The following is a 23,610-nucleotide window of genomic DNA, read 5'->3' on the forward strand; positions in this document are numbered from 1 at the left end:
CTGGCTAACAGACTGTCCACACGGGGACGTGTCCAGCCAACACGCCCCCGTGTCCACCTCCCAGTTATGCTGTTTGGCTACTGACCTGCAGATTTTTGCCGGACACGTGGCCGTGTTCACCCAACACGCCCCCGTGTCCACTCTCTGTAAGTTTTTCGTTACTGGCAGTTCACCACGGGGCCGTGTCCAATGGACACGGGGCCGTGTCCAGAGCACCAGTAACACAAATCTTTGTTTTTAAACACACTTTTACACATTCTAATCAACCAAAAACTTTATTTTTGGACACATTGAGGACAATGTGTAATTTAAGTGTGGGGGGAATGCTAAAACCTTGAAATTTTGCAAAGTCCTAAAACAAGCCTTACACAAAACTCTATTGGAACCGCTAAACACCCCAAATTTTTTCAAAAACATTTTTCATTTTTTTTATTTATTTACTTGTCTTAGTTTAAGTTGGGAATAACAAGTTATAAAAAGTGTTATATTTTTACAAATTTACAACCGATAGCGTCGTGATAAAAAGAACTAACATAAGAAAATTATGAAACGGTATAACAAGTCTAGTTAAAAATTCGATTATATATACTTGGTCACGTTAAAAACCCATTCCCACAAAAGTGAGTTTTGAGCCTTTATTGAGCATAAAAATACACATATTTATATTAAATGCTCATTTTGCGTTTCTTGTGTGAATAGCCGCTCGGTCTTTACAAATCTAGAACTTGCCACGACGATACATTCCCGGTCCTTACCAACTTAAACCCAAGTAAGTAAATGATGGAGGCATTAGGACTAACTATTTTTCTTTCAAAACCATTATTTTTCATTTTTTTTACCTACCCAAAAATCCCCCTAGAAAACCCTTTTGAGCCTAAACCTTTCATTTCATTACCCCCAAAAACAAAAAATTTTTTTTACCCACCAAAAACCTTTTCATTTTTTCACCTTTATTTTAGTAACAAGCTCGGTTTTTCATAAACATACCCTCTACGTGACGAAAAAAAAAAAAAAATGATGATGAATAATGAAGTCAAAAACAAACAAAAGCTACAAAAGCTTGTTTGGAGAAATACTTCAAAAATAAATGTCACTAAAAATAAGGTATTTTACGAGAACCGACACTTGTTACGATTTTCGCCCTTTTTACTAACCACTAACCAACCACCTACCTTTAAACCCAAGCCTTCACCCCAAAAGACCTCTTGATATTTACAAAGGTAAAAAGTTAAAAAGGAGGAGGATTGATCGCTTGGCAAGCCTATGGAAAACGTAAGTCCGTGCCGCTCTCGAGCGATTCACTTAAATATACACCTTCGGCCGAGTGATTGAGTGATCTCCCGTGAGGTATGTGAACTTGTATATAAATGGAATTTTGATAAGGCATGTTATGCCAAAATAAGTAGTTTATCTTATGAAAAGTTCAAAATAAGTCATAACGAATAGGATTGTAAATAAAATAAAAATAAAACCTATAAAAACCTTGGATTCCCGACACTCTAGGACAAGTTAAAAAAAAAAAAAAAAAAAAAAAAAAAAAAAAAAAAAAAAACTTCTCTTCTACCTATTCCATTTGGGAGTGTAAGCCACATTAAAAGAGTTTTGCTTGAGGACAAGCAAAAGTTCAAGTGTGGGGGTATTTGATGTGTGTAAAATGCAACATATAAAACACATCAATTAAGGCATAAAACTAACCCTTTTTAAGTACTAATGTTGGAAAAAGAGTGTTTTTGTCTTCCTTTTGTATTTTCAGGATGAAATGAGCTCAAAATCACAAAAGAAGCAAAAAGACCACTAATTCTATCATAAATACAAGAAAAGGAACAAAAGTGGACTGCCCGGACCCTCAACGGCACCTCCCAAGACAAAGAGAAGAAAACAGAGTCTGAACACGCCCCGTGTCCAGCGAACACGGGGGCGTGCCCAGGAAGCAGCAGAAAAGACAAACCAGTAGAAGCTTCCATTGCTGGGCACGGGGCCGTGTCCAGCGGGCACGGGGGCGTGTTGAAAGTACAGCAGGCGCATTAATTGTAATTCGCAATTACAATTAATGAAGAGAGAGAGTGTCAGACGGGCACGGGGCCGTGTCCAGCGGACACGGGGCCGTGTCCAGCCTTCTGTTCAGCCTATAAATAGAGGAGCTTGGTTTCATTCTCCTTCATCCCTTGGCACACCACCTCTCTCACACCTCATCCACCACCCACCACCACCATAACACCATCATCCACCACCATCATCCATTGTCCATCATAGAGTGTGTGAGTCGTCTCGGGATCCAAGATTGATAGTAAGAGTTCTTGACAATCAAGGCCATGTTTGCCTAAGTCTCTTACATCACTTGGTGAAGACAAGTGTTTAGTATAATACTTTTTATTTTTAATCTTTTGCACTTTTTATTTGGTTTTGTATTAATGACTTTAATAACTAGTTACTTATGTTGAAGGTGATCTTTCCTTATCGTTTGTCCGTGGTGTCTTGGCATTATTTTACTGTCTATATAAAATAAAAGATTTTCACCATTCATATCTCCACGGTCTATATGGAGGTATGTTGGCTACCTGGTCGGGGGTTAAGGGAACGGTTTGGTAAAGGTCTTGCCCTTGTTCAGCGTTTAGAGGTCCTGCTTGGGACCTGGGTCAAATTTAGTAGGATCTCCTTCAATGCCCATAGGTATTGGATGGCGGGGATCCAAACTCTTTGACCCCCTCATAAGCTAACTACTATTAATACTATAACCCGGCTATTTAGGACTGTATCCCTGCTGACTCAGACTACTTAGCCGAGGGTAACGTCACCGCCAAAAGCGGGGCCTACCATAATTTGCATTAATAACTTAATTCATTATCTTTCAATAATCCGACCCTTTAGGATTGTATCCTTGCTGACTCAAACTACTGGGTTGAGGGTAACGTCGCCTTCAAAAGAGGGGCCTACTACAATAACTAAGATAATCTCTTAAACAAGTGCAAAAGTGCGAAAATAATCAAAGGTTATACTAATACACGTGTCGGATCCAAGTGATTCATCTTGTCTATCTGTTTTTATCTTATTTTATTTTTCAGCATTTAGTTAGTTTTTATTTTTCTTAGTTTAAAACATTTTTCTAACTTTTTGATTTGATTAGACGTTGAGGATAAACCGGTATTAAAAGCTCTTGTGTCCTTGGACGACCTCGGTATCTTACCAACACTATACTACGTCCACGATGGGTGCACTTGCCCATATGTGTGTTTAGTGTTAGTAAATATCGTGTTTTATAAATTTAAAACTTGGCTAAAAGTGTAAAAAGGGCTTAAATATATATCTAAAAATATAACACTTCACGCACATCAGTTTTCTACACATATTCCATCTAGTTGCATACAAGTATTGATCATGGCATACACGAAAAATCATGGCAGTCCATCAATAGCAAAGTCACGTAAATGAGTCCATGTGTCCGGCCCAAATCAGTTGGGCTTGTAACAGTGAAAGTCCAATAAGATGTGCAAGTGTTCACGGTCTCGAGTCGAGACTAAGCGATCTCGATTCGAGACTAGGTGGTCTCTAGTTGTGCTGGTTTTGAAGTCTCGAGTCGCAACAGAGGGGGTCTCGAGTCATCATGGTCTAGTCGAGACTACACGGTCTCGAGTCGCAACCGGACCCGCAACCGTGGTCTCGGCTTGTGCTGTTTGTGTTGATAAGGTAGTCTCGAGTCGAGACTGAGGGTTCTCGACTCGCAACCCTGGTCGAGACAACGTGTAACAGATTTCCATCTTTTGCAGCTCAATCAATTCCTAAATATTAGCAAACATCTTGGCAATTTCGAAAAAACAGATCAATCAACACAATATCCAAACATACGGTTAACCTAATATCGATCAAACAGGCCATCACATCATGAACTCGTATGAACCCTAACCCAATCAACATGAACAATATTCACATGAACAATAATCTAACCATTTATATGAACATCAACCTATATACGCATAACCGAATTTTGTGTGCATAATTTTCCATCGTTTACTAGCATGCATAACCCTAATGTAAACATATACAATCAAAACAATCACAACATCATCTAATATAAACTAACCGATTATATCATCAACATCACCAAGCATGAAATCGGTAAACATATACTAACCGGGTTAGAGGATTGAAACAAGTGAGGTCTCGAGTGAACAAGGGTGATCCGAACAAGGAATGATCTTCGATCGCCAAAGGGTTGTTGCCGTCGGTTTGAGAGAGAGAATGAGAAGCTAGGGTTTTGTGTGTGATAGTGTTTTTGCAACATGTGAGAAAGTTACAAACACTCTAAGTGTTATGCGCAACAAAGGAATGGGCCGAATCCAAGAGTGTGGCCCAAATGGGCTTATGCGACCGGGTGGGCCTTGTGCGATCGGGTTATGGTGTGCGGTTTGGGCTCGTTTACTATACTAACATTTAATACACACATATCACATAATCATAACATTCAATTAATAAAGTTCACGTAATTACAGAACGTTGCACAAAGATAGGTTCGAAAATAGGAGTTGTCACATGTTTTAGCTTGAATTGATCACGCCTAATCTCATGATCTTTTAAAAACAAATAACGTAATATATAATAATAATAATAATAATAATCATAATCATAATGCATTTACCTAACAATTTAGCATGTAATATAATGTATATAAAATTGAATCGGTAAATAAACAAGCTGAATTAAATTATGGCATATAATTTATATATTTGTAGTTTTATTAAAGTAGAGTATTTGTAAGTGATTTCTTATAAAACTTAGTTATCTGCTGGCAATACGTTATATTAATTCCCCTTCCATAATCTCTATAAGTTAAAAAAGTTAAACACAACATCATTATCATAAAGCATACTATTCTCTGTCATTCCGTAACGAAAGGGTTTAGGAATAGTTGTCAGTGATGTAAAGGTAATAGAAAGGAAAGGACCGGAGCGGCGACTATTCTACGTAGTAGGACTTCACTTTGCGGATGAAGGATGACGGTCTTCTATTTCAGATGGAGTCGAGTCTACCGCCACTGCAACAAATCAATATGTAATTCAGGCCATAAACTTGTTATAGTGCATATCAGTGCATCTACCTCATAACCATATAAAAAACCGAACATATCTATTCCACATTTATAATATAAAATAATTAACAAAATAGTTGATTAATGTCTAATGACAAACTGGCTGGAGGCTTAACTTTTGACTAGATGGGAGCTAGCAGGCCTTTTTTATAACCAAAGTCTAACCAGTCCCTTTCATAATGTCTAGTGGCATAATAGTATTCTTTTTGCTTAAAAAAAAAAAAAACCATTAACCAAAACGATGGAAGACAGAGAAAATATAATAGCTTACACGAAAAGTTCACAATGGGAGGCTTATCCTTCTCGTTCTCAGCTAGCTCAAACTTGTACGCATTACCTTCCATTAGTCCGTTCGCCACCCAGAAATCTCTAAAACCACGTCCAATATATAATCGTCTTTTACCATGTTTGTTGAGTTGGACTTTCCATGATCTACCTCTATCGTCTCGAAGAATTAATTCTCCTACTTTCAAACCATTTGATGTCCAAAATTTAACGGGAAGATACTACAAATGAGAAAAGTTATCATCAAAATAAATTATTTTTCGTTTACCTTAAGATTCAACTAGGGTTTATAAAAGTTACCAGACCACACTCTCTATGAAAAAGCCTCATAGTTATAATAAAGTAAGGATGATTGCCGAGACTCGAGCCAGTCGTCTTCTTTATCTTTATCGTCGGTTTACTCTCCTTCTTTACTTGAACGTGGTTGTTGGCGTTCTTCTTTCCTAGATCTGAATACAAAGTTAACGTGTAAACATTTTTTTTTAATATAATTTTTTTATAATCAAAAGCACTGTATCATTCCACACGAAAAGGACAATTACAAAGCAATGGCAGGTAGTCGGGCAACAAGTTGCGCCGCCACCCCCTTTTGAATAGTTCGTCCAAAGGAGTTGGAGAGAAACGTACTGTAGAAATTGAAAACGGGCACTTCTCCATCCTCTATGAGTTTAAACATACACGCATCCCCGACTTTTAAGTTATTTTTAATCCTGAGTTTACGCCAACCCCGTAAACAAATCCGATGTGTCCGGATATAGAGTGTTGCTGGGCAAGTCCTCTTTGCTTCGTCCACTAGAACTATTTGTGTACGCATTCTTTTGGTAGTTAATCCGTTTGATCTAGCGAATTTCATCGGAACACTCTGAAAAACAAAGTATAAGTGCATTTGTTCAAACTACATTTTGTTATTTGTTGTATCACCTAACAGGAAGCTAACCTACCAATGTGTTTCTTCTGATATTATAAGGTGTCATTATGGTCACAAAACAACTATCATCATCGAGTCGAAATTCATCTTCCCTTTTGCGCTTATTGAGCATTTTCGACCTCTCTAATCAATATATCAAAACAAAACTAATGTCAACTGACAAGTAATGTACATTCTGTGAAGCAAAGAGTACAACAGAACGAAGCTTACTATGTGTGTGAGAGACAGGTAAATTGTCAGGTAAATTTGGATATTGTCTTTCACATGTAGATGGGTCAAACACAACAAAATCAAACACCATGTTTCCTTGATGTTTGAACACAATAATGTCAAACTCTTGCACTCCATTCTCCACCACAAACTTCCTCCAACCGTCACCAAAAACTCCTCCGTCGCCAATGTGCACCGCCCATTTGTGACACCCTCGTCTCAGTGTTGCTTTCTTACCTCTCCATCCGTCCAACTTCGTCAAAAAAGATTTCGGAATCGACTGTATATAGAGAAAGTATGTATTATTATAACTATTTTATATTTTCATCTATGTCCAGATTACTTCATACTATTCCATAGTTGTTAAAAGCCATCGCCTCTTGCGCCTAGGCCCATTTTTCAGGCGAGGCGAGGCAGTTGCGCTTTAAGTCGAGGAATTTGTGCTTTAATTCTCCAGATGATGGTTCAGGCGCACATTCCGGCGAGATTCCTAGATTCCGGATAGTTTCCGGCCAAATTCTCTAAATTCCGACAAGATTCTAGCCAGATTTATACTTTTATTTTAGGAAAACTACTTTTCTGTACTAATACACTAATATTTTTATAACTTTTGGTTCTAAATAGATGATATATAGTTTTATATAATAGCTTTTGTTTATTTTATTTGAAGAACAGTATTCTTTTTCTAATACATAATATATTTTTAACTTTTTTTCATTATGCGCTTAATTTTTCTCAGGCCCTCGCTTTTTTTTTGCGCTTTGCGCCTAGGCCCCAGGCAAGGCCTATGCGCCTTGAGTGTGCTTAGCGCCTTTAATAACTATGTACTATTCTACCATTAATTCATTATAAACCAATGCCTATGCATGATCAAAGATAGAGAGTTTGAAGTTTGCTAAAAGATAATTATTAGTTGCATTGATGAGATGTAAATAAATGGAAACATGTACAATTTTCTGTTATGCATAGAAAGCTTACGAGGTTAAACTTTGAGTCTGGTGGAATGAACTTGAAGAAATGATTTGGAGGATCAGCCATGGCTGCTGCAAAGTATGCGATGCTATAAAGTTATAATCTCAAAGGATACACTAGTCTATAAAATATCAAACAAACAAATTAATCAAGTCTTTTATAAGAATTAATTTATATTTTACCCAACTATTAAGTTCTCCTGATCACAAATCTTCATAAATTGATGTATAAGAGTCAGTAAGAATTTAATGATTTAATCAAATGTGATACAACTACCACAATGTCAGATTTTAATAATGTTCATCGACATTTAAGTTCTAATTAAATTATATTATAAACAATTGAAACATCTTATGATATAGGTTTATATAGTTAAAAATCACAATTGTTTCTCATGACTTTTAACGATTTTTAGTAACCTTACTTTTGTTGGGATGATATTGATGGTTCGGGTCAAGTCGGGTCATGGGTACGGGTCAAATGTTAGCATATTTAGGTTTGTTTTATTTAATAATGGAAATAAGAAAGGGGCCTGAACAAACAATTGTTAACATTTAGGGAAGTAATATTATTGATGCTATTAATAAAGCAGCCTTGTGGATCTCCTTCAGTCAACGCCCGACCAGAACAACAAGAGTTGTCGCACCTCGATTAAAACCACATCGGCCAACGGCTGCGGTCCCTACTACCTCAGAAACTATCGAACCGAGAACTCCACTAAAACTGTTTCGGCCATTCCTTTTATTATACACTTTTGGTTTCCTTCTAGCATCACATCAGGTAGGCCAATTGCCAAATTTAAATTTAATTCATCTATCTTCTCATATTATGATCCATGTTGATCTATTTGACCTTTATAAAATTGACTCCTAAGAGTCAAACTGAACTCTAATTATTTGTTTAACGTTAGGCGGAGGAACTAAGGAAACAAATCGGTGCGGTTGCTAATATTGAACGCAGCTCCAAGACTCAACAGGCAGTAATGTATTTAGAAGTTTCGTCTCTTCCGTTCGTTTTCCACACGTCAAACACACATTCCAAATTCACACATAGAAAACGCACATTCAAATTTCCGAATTACATAAGCACATCGACCTAATAGGGCTGCAAACGAACCAAACGTTCGGCGAACAATTCGTGAACCGTTCGGCATGAAGTTCGTTTGTGTTTGTTCGTTTATTAAACAAACGAACACGAACAAGAAATTTCATTCGTTTAGTTAAATGAACAAACATGAACAGAGGTCGTGTTCGTTCGTTTATGTTTATGTTCGTGAACGTTCGGTAACTTGTCCGTTCGTGTTCGATAGTTCATTAGTGTTTTTAGTTTTTATATCTATTTAAATACTTCAAACTTCCAACAAATTAAATATCTAATAAGTGTCGGTGTATTATATATTCTGTTCATGAAACGATTGTTTGTGTTCGTTTATTTCCATTTGTGTTCATGAACATTAGTTTGTGCTCATTTGTGTTTGTTGCCTAAAATTAACAAACGAACACAAACAAGTTCATTTCCTTAACAAACAAACACGAACATAAAATCTCGTTCGATAAGTGTTCGTGAACCGTTCGCAAACACATATATTTCTTAACAAACGAACACGAATAAGGTCAGGTCTTGTTCGTGTTCGTTTGGTTCGTTTGCAGCCCTACTAATATGTTTGTTTGTCTTCCTCTTTCAAGTCATCTATTTTACGGTTTCATTGTTTGGTAAACAAACTACATAGATCTACTCAAATTATCAACGTATGCACTGAGATTGCAAAAAAAATCGGATGGATTGTACATACTGTCGGAGATTAAGGCGGAAAGAGATGGCAGTGCTCCGGCAGAGTGAAGGCTCCAGCAGAATCAAGGTGGTGCGGCGGCGGCGTGGTGAGTTGTGGTGTGAGAGAGAAGCGTGTGTGCAGATTTCATCTTGGAGGGAAAAATACCGGTAACTGGGTTGTGAGCTTTTTACACATGCTTTATTCAGGGATAAACCCTAGCCATTGGATCAGTTAAGTACACAACGGCCCAGATTACAGTAATCGAGTAAGAATTAAATGAATCAATCGAGTGTGGCACTGTGGTAGCGTAGACCTACCACCACAATGTCAGAATTTAATATTATTTAATCAACGTTTTAAGTATTATCCTTTAAAATTCTATTTATTTAAATAATATTCGAAACAGAACAAACATCGTATGATCGATCGATTTATCAATATTCGAAACAGATCAAACATTGTATGATCGATTATAAAGTTACAAAATCACAATTGTTTAGCACGTAGGGCTGTAAATGAACCGAACGTTCAGCGAATAGTTCGTAAACCGTTCGGCGGGAAATTCGTTTATGTTCGTTCGTTCGAACATGAACAAGAAATTCCGTTCGATTAGTTAAATGAACGAACATGAACAAAGGTCTCGTTCGTTCAATTGTTTTCGTGAACGTTCGGTAAGGTGTTCGTGAACATTCGTTCATTTGCGTTCGTTTATGTTCGTATGTTCGTGTTTTAATTAAAGATTTTTATACTTTCATATATTTTATCTATACTTTTTATACTATTAAACTTTTATTTATATCATTACCCTAACAATTAAACTAGGAAACCCTCTTTCACCTTGTTAATGCACTATTTCCCTTTCTTTTCTCATTATTAACATCGACGAATATGATCTACCTCCGTTCCACAATAAGGGATTCAAGTTCTAGTGCTACTATCTGGGCCATCCACCTTTATCCTTCATCGCGTTGGCCAAATTTATTTGTGTTCGCTTGTGTTCGTGAACCATTCGTGAACACGCTCATTTCCTTAATGAACGAACACGAACATAAAATCTCGTTCGGTAAGTGTTCATGAACCGTTTGTGAACACATTTATTTTCTTAACAAACGAACACGAACAAGGCCTCGTTCGTGTTCGTTCGGTTCGTTTACAGCCCTGCGTATAGCACCCTTACTTTTATTAACAAAATGGTGATTGAGGTTTGAAACAAATTGTTTTATGGCAGAAAAAATATGGAGTTCTTTGGCAACTTTTTTGAATGATTAAGTACTGAACCAGTAAGAGCTTTGAACCAGTAAGAGATCTGAACCATTAAATGTTGAACCAGTAAAAAGTCTGAACCATTAAGAACCAGTATAATGTTAAATCGTTCAGAGGCAAATGTCTGACCAATTCATATTAGAGGTCTTAACCATTCAGACTCAGTGTAATGGTTAACCATTCAGAGACAAATGTCTGAACCATTAAGGCATCTGCTCGCGAAACAAATAGTCTGAACCACTAAGTGTTGAACCAATAAAATGTCTGAACATTAAGAAGTAAATAAATATCCCCGAAGATATATAGATGTGGCAAGTGTCGAATTTTCTTGAGGGCTGCTCGGGATAAATGTACGAAACAAAAAGATATATTCATGGGGTGTGACTAGAGGTGTACAAAAAAACTGGTTTTAGAATAGAATCCGGGAAAAAAACCGAAACCTGTTTTTTTATAACCGGTTTTACAACCGAGCCGAACCGCCGGTTGTAGACCGGTTAGGATTCTTGATCTGGGAAACCGGTTAATAACCGAAACTGGTTTGGCAAAAACCGGTCCTAACCGGTTATTGTTTTGGGCTTGAAAAACTGGTTAGTAACCGAAACCGGTTATTGAAAAAACCGGTTTTGGTTTTGGATAAAAACCGATTCAGTTAATAACTGAAACCGGTTTTTGAAAAAAACCAATTTGTACACTTCTAGATGTGACCAACCGACCTCTCTTAGATTGTCCTAAGTCTGCCCTTGATGGGCCGGCTTCAAGTTTAGATTCATTTCAAAAGGAGTAAATTGTTTTATTACATTTTCTACTATTCCACAATCCACGGTGTGGTTTGTGTGGAAAGCCCGGAATGATTTCTTTGCGGTATGCTTCATTTTCTTATTTGACTATTTGTTTAGTAAATAATAATATATTATTGATGCTACTAAAACAGCCTTTTCTCGGTCGAGGCCCAGCCTAAACAACAGCCTAGTGCACGAAGACACAAACCCACATAACCGGGCCAACACTTTTGTTCATTTTTATTTCTAGCCCATAATGGCAGACCAAAAAATATAAGTGAAGGGCCCACGTGAATCGTGATTATCATTTTTAAATTCTTTTATAATCCAATGTTTGTCATCTTCTTGTTGATTTTGTACCAATTATATTATCCAGTAAAATGTTAAAATGATCCCTAGTATGTCACTTTTGTTACTTTAATTTAAAAATACAACTTTTGATATCTGAGTTCCTGATGTTTCATTTTTGTTGTCATTTGTATCCAATTGACAAACTGGGTTACAATTTTCTGTTTACTTCTTCCTTTTTTATCGGTTCCCAATTTAAATGAAGGGTATAATCGTCAACATATGCCATAATATGTTTTAATTAAACGAGGAAAACAACAAAAAAAAAATGGGAGAAGTTAACAGAAAATTATAATCTAGTTTGTCAATTAGATGAAAATGACAACAAAATTGAACCCTCGCCCAGATAAAAAATGTTTAAGTTTTTGAATGAAATATCTTGGCATTTTACTCTATATTATAACTAGCCTGCAATCAATTGTTGATAATAATAATTCAAATACAACGTGAGTCAATTGGTTATTAGATTTCTCCGAAGTTATAGGATCTATCCGCTAATAGTATTTTTGCTCTTTGTTTGTTTTATGCAACAATATTAATACCAACATCAAATACTAGAAGTGGATTATGTACAAAGTACAAAACCTAACATAAACTTTCTTTATACATATATTCTGCAAAACCTAAAGAAAAATCTTGAACAAAAACCTAACTAACGAAACCCTATTGAACCAAGCAATTTACATGTAAGTCAAGAGACTATGTGAAAGCCTCTCAATCTGAGACTTAAAGATATCACCAATTGAGAACCTGGGCTTCACAGCAGGTGATGGCTTCACAACTTTCTCATTTTTCACTGCTAGATCTATTAGACCCATCTCTCTCTTCATGGATTTCACCAACTCAACATCCACATTGTTTCCAACTATGTCCCTCACATAGAACGTAATATCCACTGTAGATTTGTCGGTTTTCGTTGCTAAATCGGCTCTCAGTACTACTATCCCCTTCTCCCGAAGAACTCTAGTTATGTCTGATAGCAACCCTACCCTGTTGTTTGCACATAGTTCTAGCCGGGTTCCCTGCACAAATAAGCCATAAAATCTTAAGAACATGATACCAAACTGGTTTAACTTGAGTTGGTGTTGGAACCATAGATGTTTAATTAAGATGTGATGAGAACGATGAAGTACCTCGCATACACGACGCTCTACTGCAGCCTCTAAGCATTTCATGGCATGCTGCTTCTCACTCTCTGAGCACAATGCACCTCCATCAATCTTTCTTACAAAATACTCCTGTTAAAGATGTTGAAGTTAGTTCCATAAAGATCATAGTGGTATAGTTTGGGTCATATTATGATGTGATGATCACTTTTCAGTTCAATTTTCTCCAACTTCTCAATTTGAGTAAATTACAAAAATATTCCTTTATGTATGTCACTTATTGCAAACTGTGTCATTTGTCTTCAATAATTACAGAAAACGTACTCGATGTTTGCAAACCCTTGCAAGTTATGTCCTTTAGCCCTAACTCAGTTAATTTTTGTGGTTAAATCTAACCAAATGTACCCCACATGAGGGTATTTTTGTGGTTAAATCTAACCAAATGGACCCCACATGAGACTAAAATGACCAAAATACCCTCATGTCGGGTCCATTTGGTCAGATTTAACCACAAAAAATTAACTGAGTTAGGGCTAAAGGACATAACTTGCAAGGATTTGTAAACATCGAGTACGTTTTCTGTAATTATTGAAGATAAAGGACACAATTTGCAATAAGTAACATACATAAAGGACGATTTTTGTAATTTACTCTCTCACTTTTTGCATAATAACTAAATAAGTGTAGATATTGCCTCTTAAGTTGATGAAGCATTTTAGGGGTACTATGGTTATTTTTGTCAAAATGACTCAATGCAACAATTTTCAAAGTTTAATAACTAGCTAGTTTGACAATATAATGAACTGTACAATTAAAAAGACCAATATTTTAGAAAATATGTTGGCATTTTATGAAAATAGTTGTATCAAAAGAGAATATATAAGTTATGTTTATTGTTATAACATTGTCATGATTATTAGATATGATTTAATTAGGTTTCCTTTGTAACTATCCTCATTTTAGTATTTTACACCTCTAACTAATTAAGGATGAGTGCATACCTGAAAGGCATAGCCTCCATGAGAATCAACAGATGCATGAGATATCACATATTGCATATCTGCAAGTGTGCAAACCGTATCAAACATAAGTCGTCTTCTATCCTTACATTGCACAGTGACGATAGAATATCCCTTCTCAGAGCAATTTTCTATCAAAACGCTCGTCTTTTCAACCTCTTTCTCACCATTAGAATCCACTCCCACTGAGATCCCAGGAGAGCAGGTGCGCCGTTGTACTGGTGGCACATCAAAGTCCTGAGCCAATAGCAAGAGTTGATGCAGCCTCCGTTCCACGGTGGTCATGGTGCCTTCACTGACGCCAGCCCCTATAAGGCCAATGGACTTAGCGTCTTTATATTGTAAGGACTGTAGACTAGTGTCTTCGGGAATGTTAGAGGCATGTAGAATGGTGTTGAGGTGGTGTTTGATAGCTGCAAGACGATGGCCATCAATGCGTGTATTGGAGGATTGATCTGATATGTAGGCTACACAAGCCAAACGGGTGTTATGGCTCCAAGCATGGGCTTCAACAATGTTGCAATGGAGATCCGCCAGGGCTGCTGATATCTCTGAAAACAGGCCTGGGCGGTCTGTGGCGGTCATTTCAATAGCTGTTGGCTCTTCTTGAGGATTAGCGTCGTACATCTTACTTGTTTGAGTTGTAATCTTTGATGGATCTATTCGTTTCGAACCTATAGTCTGTATTTCACCAAAAGACATGCTATAAAGTTACCTAACCCTGCCAATGCAATAATCTTAAAGACTGAATTATAAGAAATTTACCTGTTGGATGTAGTTGATGACACTTTGGTCAGACACTTTCTTTCCATTCTCCTCTTTGACATGGAATACTACAATTTTATAAAGCATAATAATAACAACATATTAGCCATGTAATTATATGATAAACAACTTAAGATTTCAATTATAATCTTTAAAAAGTCATTTTACTTCACATTGACTTGAATTTGTGTTTTTTGAAAAGGTTAAATTAACATTATATCATACATAAATATTGTACAGTACATGTGTGTTGAATTTCAAAAGCACATATTATTAAAAAAAATATATAGATATAACAAAAATATAAGTATATATAGTTCGAATTCGAGTTTCGAATTGAAAATCAAAATTCGAAATCATATAGAATTCGGCCCTCGGGGTGGGCGGGGAGGACCACCGGCCAGGGCACGATATTTCGAGAGGCATGTTTTTTTTAGAAAAAAAAAACCGATACGTATATGTAAAATATTTTTTTAATAGGGTACACCCATGTCAACACCAACATAGGTCCCCTTACAAAACTATTCTTATGGTTTAGATTAGTTATTAACCCCTTTGACATTAGGTTTAGAATTTTAGTGAGCCCAATACCCTATTTCGTTAAGGCCTAAGGGCACATTTTTTCGAGCTCGAACAGGGTACATGAATTATCAGGGCTGGCCTGTGTAGAATTACGAAGTCTAATTTCGGATAGATTGCTAATTCTATTCGAAAACTGAATTCGAATCAAGTTGATTCGAACATTGAAGCCATTACTGGATAACCTTGAAAAGATATAATACAGGTTTAATTATAGAATTTTGAAAAGTATATGTTTATGGAAGGTCAAAATTGGTGAAATACCGTCCATGAACCATCCAGCATCAGAAGATATATAGCCCTTTGAGATGGTTAAGTTAACTTCTGTCAAAACCTGCACCACTTCCAGAAGTTGATCTTGCTTCTTTACACAGTCTATCTGCATCTCACATAATAAAGACCAAATCAATCCAATGGACCATAGAATTGGCTCAATGAGCCCCATTATTATTTGAAAACCAAATTACCTTCACAATGGTATAATCCTCTAAGCTTTCATTATCAAATGTAACTCTACAACTGTTAAAAGCCAATCAAATAATGAACATTAATTATAATTTCATCAAGAATGCAAAATGCTTACTACCATATTATCTACGACTTACGGTGGGCCGTTTATCCTTTCAGAAAGGGAATCGAATTCGGGATCAAAGTAGGGCGAAAAAGCTTTTGTCATGCTGCAAACTACACAAGAAAAACCTGTCAATGGTAGCTATTAAACATAAACCTTAATTCTCTTCTTTCATTCTCATTCTTGCTTTAAATCAATTTGTTTTTTTTTTTAATTTTGAACAATGTTTTTCATTCATTGAACTATGTCTATCTGCAGAAAGTTCTTGTATGCTTCAAAAAACCGATACGCCTCAAATAGTTCAAGCCAACTACCATCGAAAAAAATATTAACGACATATAAACATTTAAAACAGAGACGATTACAGTCTATTGACAGGTAGACGAGCAGCAAGTTGTGCCGCTACCCCATTCTGAATAGGGAACTCTACCCTGCTAAACACAAAATTCTGCCCCTTAACATACGCGGTGTTACCGCTTACCACCTGCTGAACCTAGCTAGATTATATGATATTAGTAATCGATGAAATATGAAATTATCATTTTTCTTGCTGCTAATACATATTAATGTCTAGGGTTTATCATTCATGCATGTAGTGATGAATGATGATTCAATCTATTACTAAAATCAATCTGGGAATTCATCTACCGGCTCAGAAACTAATTTTCTATGCATAGAATATCGAAAGAAAATTCGTAAACATATGATATATATGTACATTTAACTCGATATAATATATAAATAAGAAGTTTTCCTATAAGTATTTAAACAACCACGTCAAGAATGAATATTGGAAAGGCTACCCTAGAAGACAAAAAAGATTGCATGCATAAACGTTAAAAAAAAGATGGTTTAACATGCACCTATGGAAATAAAATGTAACAGTGGATTAAAGAAGACGGTGGAGATGGGTGAATGTAATCTTGGAAATGAATATTCAGTTCTCTCTCTCTTGAAGATGAAGATGATGATGAATCAACTGCATAAATTTCAAAGAGAAAGTAGATAAAGAGAGAGAGGGAGATCAGGGCAATAGAAGGTTGTTAGATGGAGAGAATATGGGTTAAAGAATTTGGCTTTAAATAAGAATGGAGTTGATGGTGGAGATAAATAAGAAAAGTCGGCAAAATATGGTTTTTAAGAGGAACAAGTAAACTAATTAACCTTTTAGTCAAATTTTTAGATTTGATCATTTGACTATTTCTAATTCTATTTCTATTTCTATTTCTTCATGTGTATAGAAATAGTAAAAAGACAAATTATCTTCCATAGAAAGGCTTATGGTGAGTTGATCTGATTTTGAATGGCTTGGATTTTCATGATGACGTTTTTTAATTAAAGATCACTTTTAATAATATGAGGGCAAAATCATCATTGTGTTTTAATTCTTTTGAAATCAAACTGCCCCATCTAGAAACGATAGCATTCAGTTTTTATCGAAAATTAGGGCTCGAATCAGTACGTCATACTGGTATGATACAGTATCATTAAAAGTTCTGAACCAGTACCATACCACATAGATCATATCGGTACCATATTATTAAAACTAATAACAAAAAGAGTAAATTACAAAACTCGTCCTTTATGTATGTATGTTATTGCAAATCATGTCCTTTGTCTTCAATAATTACATTAATCATACCTAATGTTTACAAATTCTGACAAGTTATATCCTTTATCCCAAACCCAGTTAATTTTCTGAGTTAATTGTAGTCACGTTGGGCCCACATGAGGGCATTAATGTCTTTTAACCTACCTATCTATTTCCCCCATTTAAAACCCCAGTCAAATCAGTTTCACCATTTAAAACCCCATGTACATCAAGCCTTCTACACTCTGTTGTTTATGTAAATTCAGTATTTGATGCTTCCACGGTTATGCCATTTTTAACCTCGAACGATGAATTATTCGCTGCCCGGTGATACAGAGAAGACGGAGGGAGAGGAATGTTCTGTCTACTCCGTTCTCTAGAGCAATTCAGCGAGTTGTTTGATTTTAAGTTTTTTAACCATAATTTTCTGTTTTATCTGCTAGGAGAATTGTGTTTGGTAAAAGTGAACTAGTCTGCGCTTTCACCGTTTTTATCGATGTAGGTCCGGCTAGGGGAGGATCTAGTCGCCTAATCCTTGTGTACAAACCAACCCGGTTGTGCGGAATCCAACCGGGAAAGCAAACCGAGATCGAGATCGACAAGAACACGAGATACAAGACACGTAGATTCACTGTTTAACACACTTGTATATAGATGAGAAGAGTTCAGTACAAGATTACACAATATATGATTAACACACTAAAACTCTCTCTCAGTTCTCTCGGGTTCTCACTCAGTTCTGTCTCTCTTTTGTGTCTTCAGTCTTGCTGTTTATATACTGAAGTGGTCGACGAACTTAACACATGTGTGACGAAGCTTCAGGAAGTCGACGAAGGTTGATGACGAACCTTCACATGTGAAGAAGGTTGTAACCTTCTTCATGGGGAACCTTCATCATGGGGAACTTTAAAGTTGGGGAACTTTAAAGCATGACATGTTTGACTAACATGTTGAATTCACGTGAATATGTCACATGAAAAAGTCTTCACATTACATCATCATGATGTCAGCATGACATCATCATGGTGATGTCATGATGATGTGTCGGCGGGAATGGTTTGCGGCTCTCCGTGCTTCGCGTGTCGAACTCTGGGGCGCACGACGGAGGAATGTCGTGACGGCGGGCTTGAGCCGAACCTAACCGAGTCGAACCGAACCGAATCGAACTGAGTCGAACCGAACCGAGTCGTGTCCACTTAATATGTATCAACAATCGAAAAATAATGTAGGGCTGAAACTAGGATATATATCCAAGATGAATCTCGTATACCCTTGCCAATCCGGTACCGGTACCAGGTACAGTCACAACTGGAGAAATGAAAGATTCTTTTGATGTAACTGTAACCGTGGTTGCGCAACCAACAAATTCAAAACCAAACGAAAACCCTAGCTCCTTAGTGCACAATTTGCACAATTTGAATCGGCAATTGATTCAAAATCAAGGTTTGTTTGGTACAAGGGAATTGAATTTCTCCGAGTTTGGATCTGTGGATGGAACTCATGGTGGGAAAGTTGGGAGTTCTTCTCATTCATATAAGTCGGAATCTGTGGAGCTTCTTACGTTTGGTGAGATCAAGAAGAGTGGTGCCAGCAATGGAACTGTGGTTTCAGGTTTGGGTAAACCGTTGTTTAAATGGTGTTTTAAATAGGGGAAATAGATAGGTAGGTTAAAAGACATTAATGCCCTCACGTGGGCCCACCTGACTACAATTAACTGAGAAAATTAACTGGGTTTGGGGTAAAGGATATAACATGTTAGGATTTGTAAATATTAAGTATGATTAATGTAATTATTGAATACAAATGACATGATTTGTAATAACATACATACATAAAGGACGAGTTTTGTAATTTAGTCTAACAAAAATGAGCTAGATTTAAAACTGAATGCGATACAATCATATTTAAGGTCGGTATCCATATGATACGGTAACAGTATAATATCATTACATTTATGGGGTTAGGTTCATTAGTGAACTCCCCCTAGATAGTGAACACTAGTGAACTAATCCTAGACCTTTATTATCAATACACAAGTGTATACACAAGTGTAAATCAATCATCAAGATTTGATTATGAAAATACACTAGTGTATTTTATGATTTGATTATGTATGTCAATGGCCAGAATTTGTTCACTCAGTTTACAAATACACTAATGTTCACTCTAGAACTCCACCCTACATTTATGAGTATAATTTTCTTTAATTTGTACAACATAAAAATAAATACTATTTAATGTTTTATTAAATTTACTTGTTTTAAATTTTTAAACAATTAGTCTTTATTATGTACTAGAATCCAATGGACTATGTTTTTTTTCTTGAATGGCTAAACTTGCATACCATGAGAATTGAGCCGATGACCTCCTACTACTCCAAATCTTATCTAATTCACCAACATCACTAGGCTATTCCTAAGTGGATATCCAATGGACTATGTGCTTAATGGTTTAAATTAGGGCTGATAAATTATGTCTTATCGGGTTAACACAAGTATTAAATATGACTACAACTCGTTTAACTACTTGTATCGCAATCCCCGTCCCCTAACTACCCGGGAACGGGCAGCCGCGGCTAGTTTCAGTGGTATCGGTGTTATCAGTTTGGCAGCGGAATTTACATCAGGACCGTAGTTAGGAAATATTTTATCAGAGTAAAATACCATGCTTTTATAATATTAAACAAATGGGAAAATCCCAAGTTTCAAATACACACATTTTCATAGGGATAAACCCTGTTTTATTTAAATAAAACATCTCTTTATTTAGATAACTTTTATAGCCACTTTTCCAAGCCTTCTGGGCTGTCCAGCTGGCTTCTACTTCGCTTTCACATTTTGTTACCTGAAACGCGTTTAAAAACATTTTGTCAGTGGGAAATACTAGTGAGTGAATCCCAGTTTAATCAAGACACGTAAAACTGTTTTACAGTATTGAGGGTGGTCGCGCAATTACATTTGTTTCAATCTACTTTAATTACCACCCACGGTACTGTCATCCCAACTTGTGGTCATGTTACTACTCACAGTGTAGTAACAAATTTTGTATACAAAACCCCAACATACCGACAGTAATTGTAGAATACAAATAATCAATCACTGCTTAATTATAATTTAAAACATTGAGGTTTTGTAAAAACAGTTTGCAAAAAGGTTTACAAAAAGGAGATTACTCACATTGCTTGTTTAGATTTTTCCTAGTGGTTTCCTGGTTATAATCTAATAAATTAAACAATGTACATGCGTTAGTATCATAACCCAATATTTACATTAGTAACACCCTCCCCGAGACAGAACTCCAACGACTACGTCGGGTAGAACCTCGACAGCCGTTACAGAGCACTAGATCAATCGGGCAGAACCTCGACAGCTTTGATTTGTCACTGATCTAGCTTCGCCACGTGTTAACACCTGGCGGTTTCCGGGTTATGCCTCATGTCTAGGTGCTCGCGGCCCTCGTAAGATTGAGGGTAGGTCTTCGCGGCCCGCGACAGATAATAAAATTTGATTTTTATTTTATTTTTAATTATATAAGGTATTTTGGGCTCGGTTTTCGGATACGGGGTGTATTTTAAGACATATAGGGACATTCTATATATATTAGGGGTGTCGGAATAAATTTTGGAGGATTGTTATATCCTCCCCACCTTGTTTTAGAACTCGTCCTCGAGATCTACTGGAATAAGTGTGGATATTTACTTTGCATCTCTGATTCAAGCTCCCATGTGTATTCTGGTCCTCTCTTGGAGTCCCACTTCACTTTGACTAGAATTAGCCTCTTGTGCTTGAGATTCTTGATTTTTCTGTCCTCAATCTGTAGTGGTTTCTCTACAAACTTTAACTTTTCATTTACCTCTATATCCTTAAGAGGCACTACTAGAGATTCATCGGCTAGGCATTTCTTGAGATTACACACATGAAATACATCATGTATTCCTGTCATTTCCTCTGGTAGTTGTAGCTGATAGGCTACAGGTCCTATTCTTCTAATGATTTCAAATGGTCCGACATACCTGGGGCTTAGCTTTCCCCTCTTGATGAATCTTACCACTCCTTTCCAAGGAGAAACTTTTAATAATACCTTGTCTCCTACTTGAAATTCCAACGGCTTTCGTCTGTTATCAACATAACTCTTTTGTCGATCACGTGCTGCTTTCAGTCGTTCCTTGACTTGAATAATTTTATTCGTTGTTTCTTGTACTATTTCTGGTCCAGATAATTGCTTTTCTCCAATTTCTGCCCAACAGACTGGAGTTCGGCAATTTCGTCCATAAAGTGCTTTGAATGGTGCAGCATTGATACTGGTATGATAGCTGTTATTGTAAGAAAATTCTATTAATGGTAAGTGATCGTCCCAATTACCTCCAAAATCAATCACACAAGCTCTAAGCATATCCTCCATTGTCTAAATTGTCCTTTCGCTTTGTCCGTCCGTTTGAGGATGATAAGCGGTGCTTAGATTTAGCTTGGTTCCCATGGCTTTTTGGAAACTTGTCCAAAAATGAGAAGTAAAACGGCTATCCCTATCGGAAACAATTGATAAAGGAATTCCATATAATGAACTATTTCATTTACATATAACTTAGCTAATTGTTCCATACTAAAAGTTTCTTTCATTGGTAGGAAATGAGCTGATTAGTTAGCCTACCTACAATTACCCAGATTGTATCATTACCTTTTCTTATTTTGGGTAATTTGGTAACAAAATCCATTGTTATAAATTCCCATTTTCAAACTGGCATTTCTAACTGTTGCAGCAATCCTGAGGGTTTCTGGTGTTCAGCTTTGACTTGGGAACAAATTAGACATTTGACAACATAAGCTGCTATATCCTTTTTCATTCCTATCCACCAGAAATTCTTTCTTAAGTCCTGATACATCTTTTCACTTCCAGGATGCATCGTATACTTAGACTTATGGGCTTCTTCTAATATACGGTGACGTAGGTTTCCTAATTTGGGTATCCACATTCTTTTCTTATGGAATCTCCAAATTCCATCTGTTCCTTGTTCTAATTCCTTAATCATTCCTTTCAGTTTCTCAGTATCATCCTTGATTACTGATTCTTGTGCTTTTCTAATTTGTTCATTTAAATCTACTTGTAGATTTAATTTAAGAGAATGTACTCTTTTTGGCTTCTCATGATACTTTCGACTTAAAGCATCGGCTACTACATTTGCCTTTCCTGCATGATACTGGATATTACAATCATAATCGCGAAGAAATTCCATCCAGCGTCTTTGTCTCATATTCAGCTCCTTTTGCCCGAAAACATACCTTAAACTCTTATGATCTGTGAAAATGGTAAACTTACTACCGTAAAGGTAATGTCTCCAAATTTTCAGGGAAAAAATTATGGCTCCAAATTCTAAATCATGGGTTGAATAATTCTCTTCATGATTCTTAAGTTGTCTAGAGGCGTAAGCTATAACCTTTTGGTGTTGCATTAACACACATCCATACCCTAATTTGGAAGCGTCACAATAGACTATAAAGTCTTCTGTTCCTTCTGGTAATGCTAATATGGGTGCATTGGTTAATCTTTGCTTAAGAATTCTAAAGGCTTCTTCTTGTTTTGGTCCCCATTCAAACTTAACAGATTTACAGGTTAACTTAGTGATGCGGGCCCAAGTGTGGAGGACCAGGCTATCTTGTATTTAGAGACCCAAGATCGTGTAACAAAAGGGGCTTCACTAAAATGGCTCTAACTTGGGCTACGGGGGTCCGTTTTGGGCGTGCGACCAGGCGAAACGAACGTGAGAACAAGCTCCATCTTACTGCAAATGCTTATTTTTATTAGTTATTTATGTTTTGGGCGTGCCTACGGCGGTTTGGGTCATCGTCCGGGCCAAAAAAACGCTTATTTCTATTAGTTATTTACGTTTTTATGTTTTTTAAAGTGTTTTGGGCATTTTGTTTTTGGGCTTGTGTTTGGCCCGTTGTATTTTTTAGGCCCATTTCGAATTTCTGTTCCTATTTATATGTTTCTCTAGTAATTGGAAAAAGGCAGACTTGAATTTTGACATAACTCATTTTTCACTTCAAATTCGGTGCCCTTTGGGTGGAATCTTGGGGGTTGGGGAAGAACTACACGGGTATTCGCAGAATCAACGTGTTTGATCTTCATTTTTGTAACACACGCTACATCACTTAGTTAAGGGAATAGCTATTCTAGAAAAATCTTGAATAAATCTTCTATAATAGCCGGCTAATCCTAAGAAACTTCTAACCTCGGTTGGTGATTCAGGGGTGTTCCATTTAGTAATTGCCTCAATCTTTATGGGATCCACATGAATTCCTTCATGGTTGACTAAAAGCCCAAGAAACTGTACTTGTTCTAG

At 36.6% G+C, this 23,610-nt stretch overlaps 2 protein-coding genes across 2 annotated transcripts; both read right to left on the reverse strand.

Moving 5' to 3' along the window:
* Positions 1–4,794: 4,794 nt before the first annotated feature.
* Positions 4,795–9,377, reverse strand: LOC110941012 (B3 domain-containing protein REM10-like). Its single transcript, XM_022182614.2, has 8 exons — positions 9,271–9,377; positions 7,485–7,549; positions 6,507–6,786; positions 6,310–6,419; positions 5,996–6,230; positions 5,669–5,817; positions 5,355–5,589; positions 4,795–5,029 (listed from the first exon to the last, which is right to left on the reverse strand). The coding sequence occupies exons 2-8, from the start codon at positions 7,542–7,544 to the stop codon at positions 4,971–4,973; spliced, it is 1,128 nt and encodes a 375-aa protein (XP_022038306.1). The 5' UTR covers positions 7,545–7,549; positions 9,271–9,377; the 3' UTR covers positions 4,795–4,970.
* A 2,871-nt stretch (positions 9,378–12,248) lies between these two features.
* Positions 12,249–16,701, reverse strand: LOC110884141 (ACT domain-containing protein ACR2). The gene is made up of 8 exons (XM_022131823.2): positions 16,543–16,701; positions 15,714–15,792; positions 15,576–15,627; positions 15,373–15,487; positions 14,530–14,597; positions 13,747–14,445; positions 12,773–12,877; positions 12,249–12,661 (listed from the first exon to the last, which is right to left on the reverse strand). The coding sequence occupies exons 2-8, from the start codon at positions 15,782–15,784 to the stop codon at positions 12,320–12,322; spliced, it is 1,452 nt and encodes a 483-aa protein (XP_021987515.1). The 5' UTR covers positions 15,785–15,792; positions 16,543–16,701; the 3' UTR covers positions 12,249–12,319.
* Positions 16,702–23,610: the final 6,909 nt, after the last annotated feature.

The sequence above is a fragment of the Helianthus annuus genome, chromosome 1 (assembly GCF_002127325.2).
Source record: "Helianthus annuus cultivar XRQ/B chromosome 1, HanXRQr2.0-SUNRISE, whole genome shotgun sequence".
NCBI lineage: Eukaryota > Viridiplantae > Streptophyta > Magnoliopsida > Asterales > Asteraceae > Helianthus > Helianthus annuus.